This window comes from Aplidium turbinatum, chromosome 5, assembly GCF_918807975.1.
Source record: "Aplidium turbinatum chromosome 5, kaAplTurb1.1, whole genome shotgun sequence".
NCBI classification, from domain to species: Eukaryota; Metazoa; Chordata; class Ascidiacea; order Aplousobranchia; family Polyclinidae; genus Aplidium; species Aplidium turbinatum.
Genome location: NC_137476.1, coordinates 11,735,657 through 11,749,035, shown reverse-complemented (window position 1 = coordinate 11,749,035; position 13,379 = coordinate 11,735,657). Strand labels below are relative to the sequence as shown.

Genomic DNA, 13,379 nt, shown 5'->3' with positions numbered 1-13,379 from the left:
CAACTTCTGTATCAGTAGAGAGAAGCTTCTCTATTTTATGAAAATTTTTGGCGAGAGACAGGAACTTCAAAGGCGATAATGTGAAACATTCCTTGATGTTGAAGTATAATACTGCAGAACCCTCTCAGTAATTTCGGGATATTTAAAGGCACTCCATATTTATCTTTTGCAGTTTTTCGAGTGACTTTCATTATGTGTTCGTTAGCTGTGGTGTGGTTGAGTCTTCCACATTTTTATTTCATTAGAAAAAGAAGATATCCTTACCTAACGGTTCGATTTCTTATATGCTTTGTATTTCGCATTCGGGTTGCAAACGCAGAAAGTTATTGGTCAAAATTAGGTCAAAATTTGTAAATTATAAAGTCAAAATTTCAAGTTTTTAGGTCAAAAAATTGGTTGCCCTAGTTATGATTGATTTTTTTACAATTTTGCGCTAAAAATGTAAATTAAATTGATCAAACATTGATGCATTGCTCAGATGATCAAACAAAATTTGGTTTTGACTTCAAAACAACATTCCTGGAAAACATACATTTTCTTTGTATTTATTCTGCCCTCTTGTGGCTTAGTTCCACTAATTTCTCTCAACGCGACAGGAAAATTTCTTTTTGATAGGCCTGTCAGAATGGTTGCAAGGTAGGTTATATGTTTGTATCTGAGCAAATCTTATTAATTGTTATTCATTTTGTGCATATTGATGCATGATATTCGATAAAAACATATGATGAGTAGTGGTTAGCATGTTTTTTGAAGGAAACAATCGTTATGTGTGATAAAAGGTGATAGTGGTAACGAATGATAACGGTGTAGTGAATGTTAAAAATGTGATGAAAAGAAATTTCAATAAACATTTTAAGTGCAAGAGTAGTTAAGGTTGTATCCAGAAAAAACACATTGTGCTTTATTTCAGTGCAAAAAAACTTCCTCGGGTTCCCGAGTCTCTGCTCAAGAGGCGAAAACAGTACCAGGCACTCAAGGCCAAGCAAGCTGAAGCTGCGTTACTTAATAAAAAGGTAAGTTATAAGAAAGATCGACAATAATGTATTGGTATGTCAATTTTTCTGATTTTTTAGCTATTGCAAAATATTAAATTTGATATTGTTTTGTACAAGATGCAGATTGTACAACACAAAATCAATTAAATTGTTCCAACCTTTTCATGCGAAAATTGTTATTTCTACTGCACGCTCTTATGTGATACGCAAAATCCTATTGTGTGTCATTTACTCTTCTTTGTGAACTTTACTTTAAAGCCTTGAAAAATGTGTACGGTATGCGACTGTCATAAAAGGTATATAATCGGTAACAATCCACACAAGAATCTTTAACAGCAAACGTTTTCCAAGTGAGAAATATTTATTTAGAAAATGTCTCCTCCAATAATGATGATGATTGCCAGGGTGGATATTTTCTAGGGGATTTTTTTTTTAAATGTATTTTTTTGTAAGATATGAACTTCCAGCGCTTGCTTTGGAATTATAAGACATAATTAAGGAATAATTGGTAAAAAACTCAGGTCAAAAAATATCTCAGGGTGCCGGTATGTGCTTGGACAGTGCACGTTAAGGACTGCTCTCTATTTAGCAGCATTTAATGGATGTAATAACGGGGTGCAACCTAGTTCGTATCTTGAACCATTTGTACAGTCAGTTCGTACCCTGAACGCGAGTAAAAATTAAAAAGGCCAAAGTCGCTGATCGCAGTTTAATAGCACAAAGCCGAAGTCGCTGATCAGAGTTTCCCCAAACAATTTGAAACAAACTCGAGGGTTAGGGTTAGCGGAAACGGGTGCAACCTAGTTCGTACCCTGAACACTTCGGACCCTCAGTTCGTACCCTGAAAAGATCGAGAGAAAAATTAAAAAAAGCCGAAGTCGCTGATCGCAGTTTAATAGCACAAAGCCGAAGTCGCTGATCGGAGTTTCCACAAACAAACTCGAGGGTTATGGTTAACGGAAAACGCGGTTAGCGGAAACTGCGGAAAAAATATTTGCAGAAACTGCGATCAGCGAGAGTTAGGGATGGTTAGAATTAGGGTTAGGGTAAGCCGAAACTGCAGTTAGCAAAAACTGCGAAAAAATGTTTGCGGAAACTGCGATCAGCGAGGGTTAGGGTTAGAGCATAGATTGCTCTATAGTTAGGGTTAGGGTAAAGGTTAGCGGAAACTGCGGAAAAATGTTTGGTGGAAACTTCGATCAGCGAGGGTTACAGTTAGAGCATAGATTACTTTATGGTTAGAGTTAGGGTAAAGGTTAGCGCAAACTGCGGTTAGCGGAAACTACGGATAAATGTTTGCGGAAACTGCGATCAGCGTGGGTTAGGGTTAGAGCATAGATTAGTCTATGGTTAGGGTTAGCGGAAACTGCGATCAGCGACTTCCGCTTTTTTTAATTTTTTCTCTCGATCTTTTCAGGGTACGAACTGAGGGTCTGAACTGTTCAGGGTACGAACTAGGTTGCATCCAGCGGAAACTGCGGTTAGCAAAAACTGCGGAAAAATGTTTGCAAAAACTGCAATCAGCGAGGGTTGGAGCATAGACTACTCTATGGTTAGAGTTAGGGTAAGCGGAAACTGCGGAAAAATGTTTGCGAAAACTGGGGCAACACTAAAAGGCGGAAACATGGAAATAAGCTGAAATAACTTTAGAATTAAAACAATCATAGTATTTAATCAGGCCTCGAAATTCCGGCGGTCATGGTGGACATGACCTCCGGAATGACCTCGAATGTCTGCCGAAGCCGACTCATTGGTCGGTCATAAATGACCGCCGCAAAATTCTTGACAAAAATAGAGCTAATGCAGCAAAAATATGTTTTAAATTTGAATTGTTACAATTTTTTTTCGCTGACACTTTTCGGTCATTTGTCCGAAATGACTTAAAAAAATTCGGTCGTTTTTTATTTATTTCGGTCATAATTTCTGATGAAAATACTTCCTTTCAAGTAGCTGATACAAACCAAAATTTGCACTTGCTGACTAGCTACAACATAGGCGCCAACTTTTTATGCTGTATTGATACGTAAAACAATAGATGAACTAGCGATCGGCAGCAGGACATTTTTTGAATGCAAACCGCAACAGCTTCGCGATAATCACTAGAACGAGTAGGATGCTACAATTCCACACCAGACAAAATCTGTCATTTTTACATTGATTTAACGTCTGCAGACGTTGAATCAATGTAAAAATGACTGATTTTGCTGCCTGCGACATAGCAAAAATCTACCATTTTGTGTCGATTCAATGTCATCAGATGTTGAATGCACCCAAAAACAACATAATTTGCTACGTTGATGCAGCGTGCGTTTAGCTTTATGCGCTTGCAAACAGACTCGATGTTGCTTTCGAAAGTCGAAACCTCTGCAGTGAATTGTCGCGGCAGTGAACCGCTCGCTGTGAAAATGAACTTTGAGTCTCGGCACGACATAACCACCAATCAACGCAACAAGGGCTGGTACAAACCGCATTGCGCACATGCGGAATAATCAACGCAACAACGGACTCGCGCAAACTGCATGGCGCACACACGACCGTTGCCAAAGAAACCTGATCAAAGGCGGAGAATATGCGCATCTTTTGTTTCATCTGCAACACGAAAACAGGTCAGTCATAAAGTTGAAAGCAGGTCAGTCATAAGTTGCGATATTGTAGTGTAAAGGGAGCTACAGGTATAATCAAAGGTCTCTCCGTAACTATTTTTCAAGGGCTGTTTACGTATGTCAGCAACTTCTAAATTTATTCAAGGTGACGTGCTGTTGAATTGATGTAAACGTGAATGATTTTACTTTCCACAGGTATATTTTCAAGCGTATAATCAAGGTAGTACTTGCATTCCATTTTCAAGACATTGTCATTCCATTTACAGTATACCTTTTACCTTTTAGTAAACCTTTTCGTCTCTTGTTTCATGCTAATAAATCTAGATCATTGCTAAACTTTATGTTGTGCTTAGCTTAAAGAGTCGCAGTCCATCAACCGCTAGTTTACGCAGACGCATGGCATGTGTTTGCTTAACCGAAGTGGTCGAGATTTGTTTATAATAATTAACGGTAGGTCGAACGTAGCGATAACTCCGAGTGTGGCAATAAAAGCAATCTTAGTGTGACGACATAATTACGTCATCCATCTGCGTGACATTTTGCTGAATTTACGTTGCTGCTGATGAAACACGCTTTCGCCCCCACGGCCAAAAAAATAGTTAGGCGCCTTTAAATTTCGCTGAGAAACGTTGTCGTGTTTTATCTGAGAAAACTTTCTTCAACGTTCATCAGCGAAACTCCATCTTGCAACACCCGATTTGACTATATATTTTTCGGACATTTAGATCGAATTGACTATATTTTTTTCGGACATTTTGCTAAAAAATCGGTCAATGACCGATAAATGACCGAAAAAAAAACCCAGGTTACAATTGTTTATTTAACGCAAACAAATACGGAGCTGAAACAATAATAGTACAGGCAATTGCTTTAAAGATCACATTAGAGTGGCGTGGTTAACGAGCTGATGGCAAAAGTAGCCACTTTTACATCATTTCAACGCCTTGCAATGTTGCCTTGAAATAAAGTTGTCTGAACTTTTCGTCAGGGTATGTATTCTAATTTTAACAATGAGGATTATTGCGTTACATTGATCGTTTGTTAAAAAGAAACGTCACAGCTCTAGTTAAGCAAGTCTCAGCTGGGTTCCGCACGTGCTTAGGCGAATGTGGCGACTTTATTCACGCTGATACTGATAGAAATAGAATTTCTGCACATAAGGGAGGGTGTTAGACTAACACTATTGTGTTGGTTAGTTAACACTATTGAGTCACTAATGCGCATTTGTCTGGACAGTTCTGACATGGAGATTTACGACCCCGCACCGGCAGTAATCGCTTGGCACAACGATTCTATAACATGAAAACCACGGAATAAGTGATCGTAGTTGCTTTTGTAATAAGGAAATTTGGATTGTTGTTTTCAATTGTGTTCATTGCGTCATTACACGACTGTCATTGACGCACTGATATATTTGCAAGCAATCTGCTCCAGTACGGAATACTTCAGGATTGGTTAATTAAGCCATCAACCATTGCAGAGTTATTATGTTATAGAAAATCTTCTACAAACACGACTACACAATACTGTAGGGTCATTCCACATCAAATCACCCAAAAAAAATGAAATTTTTAACACCACCACCTCCGATTTTCTTCAAATTTGGTTTGTGTGTGAGTTCTGGGTAAAAAGCATGAATTTCAAATTTTATCAAAATCCGGCCAGTGGTTTTGGAGATATGGGCCTGTGAAATTTCGTATTTTGGGGGAAAATGGGGGTACCCGGCTTATTTCAAAATGCCATATCTCCACAACCACTGGGTGTATTTTAATGAAATTGGTGTCATTTTGCAGGAAATTGGTCAAGGATTTCATTTCTGTAGTTAATTTTCAAAAATAAGCATGTTTAATTGTTTAGGGGTAATGACCTTTTGACCTTTGCGTTGACCTTAACTTTGACCCTGTGGATCACGTGATACAAAAAACTTGTCTACATGAAAAATATTCTTTGACACTATCTCTATAACATATGAAAAAATGGGAGAGGTAATATTTCTATTTTAGCCATAGTTTTCACTCAAAGTTTGCATGTCTCATGATTTTTCAACAAATTTTCTTAAAATCACTTTCAAAAATAGTATGGTATGTACAAATGGAATGATATGCACATTGCATCATCAGAAAGAATGGGTCCAAAATGATGATGAGAGGTGTTTTTTTTTTTTGTAAAATAAGCTTATAACATTGGGAAATGATGGAAAATGGGGGAGGGGGTAAAATATCTCAAATTCTGATGATGTAATACATAAACGCTCCCAATTAATACTGCATAAAAATGAGGTAAATGACACAGTTTAGTCAAGACACAACAGACAAAATGTTAGGTTCTGAAAGTTTTCCATAGACAGCAATCACTGAGCTGACCAGTTTTTACACAACCTGTGAACTTTAATTGTATCGTTTTTGGAAATAGTGTAACGACATCTGCTAGATGCAATCATGGAAGGAGTTTCAATGATACAAACAATGTTATTAATATCGATCCAGCATTTATCAGCAGAGGAAGGCCAGTAGAAGATTCTGGCTGGATCATGAGGATGCATAAAGTTTACATGGTAGTCTCCAAACTCATCAGAAATGTCTTCCACCAAACCTATCCACGGTTCATAATCATATATGCAGCACATGTATGTCTGTGTTGCGATGTTGATAGGTTCATTCAATGCTTCCAAGTGCAAGGTCTTCATTTCTCCCTCCTGTCACTGACACTATTTCAGTTTTTTCTAATTTCTATTATTTCTATTTCAGAGAATCTTTTTTTCAATTTTTCTTTGCAAGCTTCATACCGGTCAGGCTTGACATTGAAAAATTTAATTCCTTGTATGTTAGCTTTGCAAAATGTCATAATTGACTCGGTAGTAAGGATAGCGTCACTGTAAGGCCTCTGCAAACTTGCCTTGGTTAAGAGGCACTTCACTGTCCCCCCTATACCATCACATGCACTCTTTCCATGCGAAGTACCATCGCCAGATGTTAAATCGGTGTAAAAACTGTAGCATTGTTCTTCAAAGGAGTAATTTTCTCTCAAACGACGTTATCAATTAACTCTGCTGCCAAAATGCTCTAAATTTGTTTGTCTCAATCATCACAGTTGCGTCTGTTACGTCACTGATATTAAACTCGCAAGTTTCGTCCCGCAACCCGCACATACCAATCACAAAAAATATGCGGAACTGAATTACCAGGACCAGACGTTGTTGCGTACCAATTATATTTATTACTTGTTTCCAAATCGTGTTAGAGGAGACATAGACTTAAATGTAAAACTAGGCTAGCCCAACAACCTAGCAAAATCGCCCTTTTGAAAAACGCACAAAATAACCTTTATGACGTGACAGTATGTGTTCGCCCGCCCAGCTATTTTGAAAACTCGGCGCCTATGGATAACGATATACCTTATCAGACTGACCATGCTATAACAGTATGGCGAAATCGATTTCTGATTATTAAAAATGAAGCTGGTACAATGTTGTTGCAAGAGCAGCAAGACTTATTCCACAATATAAGGTTTAAGCTAACCGGATTTTATGAAAATTTCACAGATATCGTCCTCTTTGAATGAAAACTATGGCTAAACTAAAAATATTACCTCTCCCATTTTTTCATATGTTATAGAGATGGTATCAAGGAATATTTTTCATGTAGACGAGTTTTTTGTATCACGTGATCCACAGGGTCAAGGTCAAAGCAAAGGTCAAAAGGTCATTACCCCTAAGCATGCTTATTTTTGAAAATTAACTACAGAAATGAAATCCTTGACCAATTTCCTGCAAAATGACACCAATTTCATTAAAATACACCCAGTGGTTGCTGAGAAATGGCATTTTGAAATAAGCCGGGTACCCCCATTTTCCCCCAAAATACGAAATTTCACAGGGCCATATCTCCAAAACCACTGGCCGGATTTTGATAAAATTTAAAATTTGTGCGTTTTTGCCCAAAACCTAACCACAAACCAAATTTGATGTAAATCGGTGATGGTGGTGTTAACAGCACTGGGTGAATTGAGCTGGAATGACCCTGTAGTGTGATTTTGTGCAAAATCTGCATGCAAAAATATGTCCGGTTGAGATATTAAATGTCCGCTGAAAGGGCCAGTCCGGTAGGACATGCTTGACCGCCAGGAAAAAGTACAAATTTCGAGGCCTGTTAATGATCTCACAATTGCTTCTAAATAATATCTTTCATTCATATTTCAACATAAGAAAATGTTCGGTATTAAGTTGTGGCTAAAAATCGCATTTCCGCCTTTTTCCTTTCAATAAATTTCATTAAATTTTGAAATTTACTCCAATAACTGTGAATTAAAACAGTCAAAGTATTTAATGACCTTACAATTGCTTCTAAACAATATCTTTCGATGATATTTCAACATAAAAGTAGGTTCGATGGTGAGTTGTTGTTAAAAATCGCATTTCCGCCTTTTTCCTGTTTAAATAAATTCCTTTCAATTTTCGAAATTTACTCCAATAACTGTGAAATTAAAACAGTCATTAATGACCTCACAATAATGACCTTCTATACAATATCTTTCAATGATATTTCAACATAAAAGTAGGTTCGATGTTGAGTTGTTGTTAAAAATCGCATTTCTGCCTTTTTCCATGTTGCAACATTTCATTCTTTCATGATGAAGTTATCGCTATGTTAAACAATATGGACGCCAAGATCGTATTCCCGCGTTTTCTACATCGACATTAAATCGCTACTTCTGCGGACAATACGCCATTTCACGACTGGCTTATTTCCGCCTTTTAGTGTTGCCCCGCAAACTGCAGTCAGCGAGGGTTAGTGCATAGATTACTCTATAGTTAGGGTAAAGGTTAGCGGAAACTGTGGAAAAATGTTTGTGGAAACTGCGATCAGCAAAGGTTAGGGTTAGAGCAGAGGTTTTCAATCTATGGGCCATGACGCTGTTTTCAGTGGGCCACAAAGCTTGGCATACAGCGACAGGGTTGCCTTAGCCTTAACTGATTGACCTTAGAAATGACTCAGGCTGTCATGACCTATTTGAAGATGTGCCTGTCACTGAATTCTGGATCCAAGTGTCCTCATCATATCCATAAATCAGCAAAAATTGTCTTAAGAAACTACTGCCTTTCACCAGCACGTGGTTGTGTGAGTCAGCATTTTCATCCACATTGAACATAAAATCCAAGCCGCGCAACAGACTTGAAGTTGCAGCTGACATACGTTGCGCACTCTCATCGACTGCATCCAGAATACAAAGTCTTGTGGACAAACTACAGCAACAACCTTCTCACTAAGTTTGTGTGAATGTTCAGCTGATTAATTTATTGTGTTGTTGAAACTTGGTGTTTTTTGTTGATGAAGTTTTTCATTAGGTGTTTTTCATTAAACGTTAATGGGCCAACGCCATTTTTTACTAATTTAGTGGGCCGTGAGCAAAAAAAGGTTGAAAACCCCTGGGTTAGAGCATAGACTACTCTATGGTTAGAGTTAGGGTAAGCGGAAACTGCATAAAAATGTTTGCGGAAACTGCGATCAGCGAGGGTTAGAGCATAGATTACTCTATAGTTAGGGTAAAGGTTAGCGGAAACTGCGGAAAAATGTTTGTGGAAACTGCAATCAGCAAGGGTTAGAGCATAGATTACTCTATGGTTAGAATTAAGGTTTGCGGGAAAATGTTTGCGGAAACTGCGATCAGCGGACTTCGGTTTTGATCTATTTTTTCTCTCAATCATTTCTGGGGGGAAATTTTAAAATGATTGCGGAAACTGCGATCAGCGACTTCGGCTTTTTTAAATTTTTTTCTCGATCGTTTCAAGGTACGAACTGCGGTCCGAACTGTTCATGGTACGAACTAGCTTGCTTCCGTAGTAAAAATCGCTGATCGCAGTTTCCGCAAACAAATAAAAATTCTTAGGATCATTACCAGAAATTTTAAAATGTTTGCGGAAACTCCGATCAACCCTAACCCTTTTAAAATGTTTGTGGAAACTCCGATCAACCCTAAACCCTTTTAAAATGTTTGCGGAATCTGCCACTTTGGCAAACTCTTAGTGCTAATGCTAATGATGCTCATCATTACCAGAAATTTTAAAATGTTTACGGAAAAACGGAAACTGTGATCAACAATGTTCTATTTTTTTCTTTCGATCTTTTCAGTTTGTTTGTTTGCGGAAACACCCTAACCCTTTAAAAATGTTTGTGGAAACTGCTATCAGCAACTTCGCCTTCGGCTTGTTTAATTTTTTCTCTTGAACTGTTCAGGGTACGAACTAGGTTGCACCCGTCCCTGTAATAACTACTCGGCAACAACACTTTAACAGTCGGAAACTTCACTGTCATTCTCTGGCCTGTGTCATTAGTAAGAGAAACTGCCTTTAGAAGTAAGAGAAACTGCCTTTAGAAGTAAGAGAAACTGCCTTTAGACGTAAGAGAAACTGCCAGGATTAAGCTCTCAAAGAAGCTTTCCCAGTCCGAGGACAAAATTTCGATCAATTAATAGCTATAAAGTAACCACTGCTTAGCTAGCATACTCCGTATAATTTTAAAAGTTAAAATTTGTGTAGAAGATAGATCTCTTGACTCCTGTGCATGTTTAGAAAAACAAAGAAAAGAGAAAAATCATCTTCAAGAGGGCTGAACAATATGTAAAAGAATACCGGAAAAAGGAACGCGATGAGATTCGCTTGCACAGACAGGCAAAGCGACATAATAACTACTACGTGCCAGATGAACCAAGACTTGCATTTGTAATTCGTATCAGAGGGTAAGTTATTTTGCTTAGATCACCTTTGTTTTGAAGTGATTTTACTATTTCACTCCCTGTTATCACACTATTACTTTGAAATTTTTCAGTATCAACCAAGTCAGTCCAAAGGTGCGAAAGGTCTTGCAGTTGTTCCGTCTTCGACAAATCAACAATGGTGTTTTCATGAGACTAAACAAGGCCTCTCTTCAGATGTTGCGAATCGCTGAACCTCACATTGCCTGGGGGTAAGTAAATGCAATGGTGTCATTATAAAAGATTGCATTGTTACTAGGGGTGCCAAGCATGTGCCTTGTTTTGAGTGTTGTTTGGATAGAGAATGCTGCAGACCTGCTTTTGCTTATTTTCATTTAGCACACTGTCAAATTGTTATTATTGTACCATTGTATGTGAGTATCAAAAACATTCAAGCTAAATTACTTCTAGAGTATATTTTTTTAGAATGTAAATTGAATTTTAGTGTGAGATTAAATGATATGAAAAATAAACAAAAGTTCAAGGATTATGTGTGCCAATAAATGTAGCAGTGCAGTACAGATGGATACTCGAGTTATGCTGCATTTTTATGTCTAGCCTGTATGCGATTAAGCGTTGTGTATAATGAGATGACCATGGTTACACAACATATTTTGATGTTAAAACCAATCCTATAAAAATAATTGCGCAGCGGGTAAGGCGCAAGCTTTCCAGTCATGCAATCCTGGTTCGATTCCCGGCTTATGCTGGTTGTTGACAAACACCACTCACCTCTACCCAGGGTGTAATAAATTGTGTGGGTGTAGTTGCTGAAGAAAAGGCGACCTAGAGAAAGGAACTTGCCACCCTACTCTCGTTAGTGTCGATGGCTTAGTATAATGAGAACCTTATCTTATCCCCTGATGCTTGGGTTTAAGTATGGGACTCATCTTTACTACCTATAAAATTCAGAAACATTTAATTATATACGAAGTCAGGGCACTTTGAATTAAATAGAATACTTTGAAGTAACTGCGACTTTCTGGATGGCCCAGTTTACAATTTCAGAATTTTTGTTGACTAAACCTTGGTTAAGGCAAGAGTTGTAATATCCCGACTTTCAAACATGTAAGGCACTTTTCATAATTGAAGGTTTTTCATTGCTGTATACTATAGTGTATATCAAGTAGGTTGGGTCGAAATTGAACTCTTTCTCAGATTTCATTGCTGCAAACTTTCTTCCTTGTCAACGATTATAAGCATTACTGAAAGTTTGAGCTTGATCGGACATCATCTTCATTTCTAAAAATCGCGATTTATAAACTAGAGGTACCTGAAGCGATTTTTTCGAGGCTTGAAAATGCATTGTTTTCGTTAGGGAGTTGTTTTCACGAGATTTGAAAACTAGTTCAAGGCTTCTCAAATTGTTGGTCGCGTCCAACATAAATGCGTTATTATGTCATTGTCATTATCTATCGGTCAACCAACCTCACGTTACAGTCCAGTAAAATGCAATATTGCAACTCTGCAATCTTAGTCACAACTCAACAATTTCAATGTTTCATAACAGGGATCTGCAACCTCCTATACTTTGCTGACAGGTTTAAGATGGAGATCATTTCTGTGGATCGGCCTGAAATTGTGGCAGATGTAACAATAATATCACCGTAGTTGTAACATCACAGCACATTTTCATATGTGATCGCTGGCTATTAGGCATCAATCTCACTTTTTGTAATTCATAAAATTTCAGCTACTGTGTTGTGTGAAAATGAATGTTGCTTATCTCAAGCTAAATGAACTGTTTTTGTTTTTTTTATCAGCGTTTTGTATTAACAAGGTTTTCTTTATTTTCTTAAGATATCCCAACTTGAAAACTGTTCGTGAACTCATTTACAAACGTGGCCATGGAAGAATCAACAGTTGCCGAATTCCTATCTCTGACAACAACGTGATTGAGAAGACTCTTGGTAAGATGTTTCAAAATACGAAATGTTATCACCGGTCGTTCACATATTCTTTTTAAGCCTCTGGGGCCCCGCCGGGTTTACTCTTTTATTGTACGAAGATGTTAATGTTTGCCCGAACTACATTGAGAGGCTTATAAGAAAAGCACTCAATGTTATTTGTTCTCAGCAACCAAGACATACAACTCCTTGACAGGCCAACGATGTCACAATCGTTAATGATATGATTTCTAGTCTTGTTCTTTCTGTATTACTCTAGTCTGTTTTACTTGATTTTGAATTTCTGCTCCACTCAATCAACCACATGATTAAATTTTAGTCCAATCTCTGAGATGCAGCTATTTCTTTTTTTGAATATTTTGAATTCAACACAAATAAAACATTTTGTGCTTTTGGAATTCTTGTAACAGAATCTTCAGACTTGCACTGTTGCACACACAAGTCGACTGGTCGATTTTTGTTGGGCGGTTGGCAAAAGACTCAGCAGTTGGCAAAAGACTCAGTTTAACTTCTCGTTTCGTCATCAACTTTGTTTTCTGACGTAAATTTTCAAATTTTAGGCAAACACGGCATCATCTGTGTCGAAGATCTCATCCACGAGATCTTCACGGTTGGACCAAAGTTCAAGGAGTCCTCCTCTTTCTTGTGGCCGTTCAAGCTCTCTGCTCCTCGTGGTGGCTTCAGCAAGGTCACCAACCACTTCATCGAAGGAGGAGACTTCGGTAATCGCGAGGACAAGATCAATGCTTTGGTTCGCAGAATGAATTAAATTTCGATATCATCATCCAAACGTCTATTTTTGTTTCATCTACGAGAACAGTTTGCAAGCCTATCAATATAGTCAAAAAACAAACGATCTAGGTCTTAAATTAGCACGTCACCGTTTGTGGTGCTCACCAGTGGCTGTCAGAGCTGCTAAAATAATTAATTTTCTTGCCATTTTCCCCGCTTCGTGATATTCCCGGGCATAGCGTTTGCCGTCGATGTTTGAACTGAATGTGGTGGAACCTTCGAGACTGTCATTGCAACAGCCTTGTTCGATGTGTTTCATATTTTCACCGTTTTTGATTTTCAAAAAGCCATAGTGGTGTTTTAGATGAAAACACGACACCCGTAATTTTAGC

General features: G+C 38.0%; 1 protein-coding gene across 1 annotated transcript; it reads left to right on the top strand.

The window, feature by feature from the left end:
* The first annotated feature begins 583 nt into the window (after positions 1 to 583).
* LOC145770687 (large ribosomal subunit protein uL30-like) lies at positions 584 to 13,039 on the top strand. The gene is made up of 6 exons (XM_082582383.1): positions 584 to 636; positions 911 to 1,013; positions 10,167 to 10,333; positions 10,423 to 10,560; positions 12,149 to 12,258; positions 12,816 to 13,039. The coding sequence occupies exons 1-6, from the start codon at positions 626 to 628 to the stop codon at positions 13,022 to 13,024; spliced, it is 738 nt and encodes a 245-aa protein (XP_082438509.1). The 5' UTR covers positions 584 to 625; the 3' UTR covers positions 13,025 to 13,039.
* Positions 13,040 to 13,379: the final 340 nt, after the last annotated feature.

Excerpts from the sequence above, each read along its gene's own strand:
- LOC145770687 (XM_082582383.1), top strand. Across the intron at positions 1,014-10,166 it reads CTGCGTTACTTAATAAAAAG|AAAAACAAAGAAAAGAGAAA; the intron begins GTAAGTTATAAG and ends GTGCATGTTTAG. Across the intron at positions 10,561-12,148 it reads GAACCTCACATTGCCTGGGG|ATATCCCAACTTGAAAACTG; the intron begins GTAAGTAAATGC and ends TATTTTCTTAAG.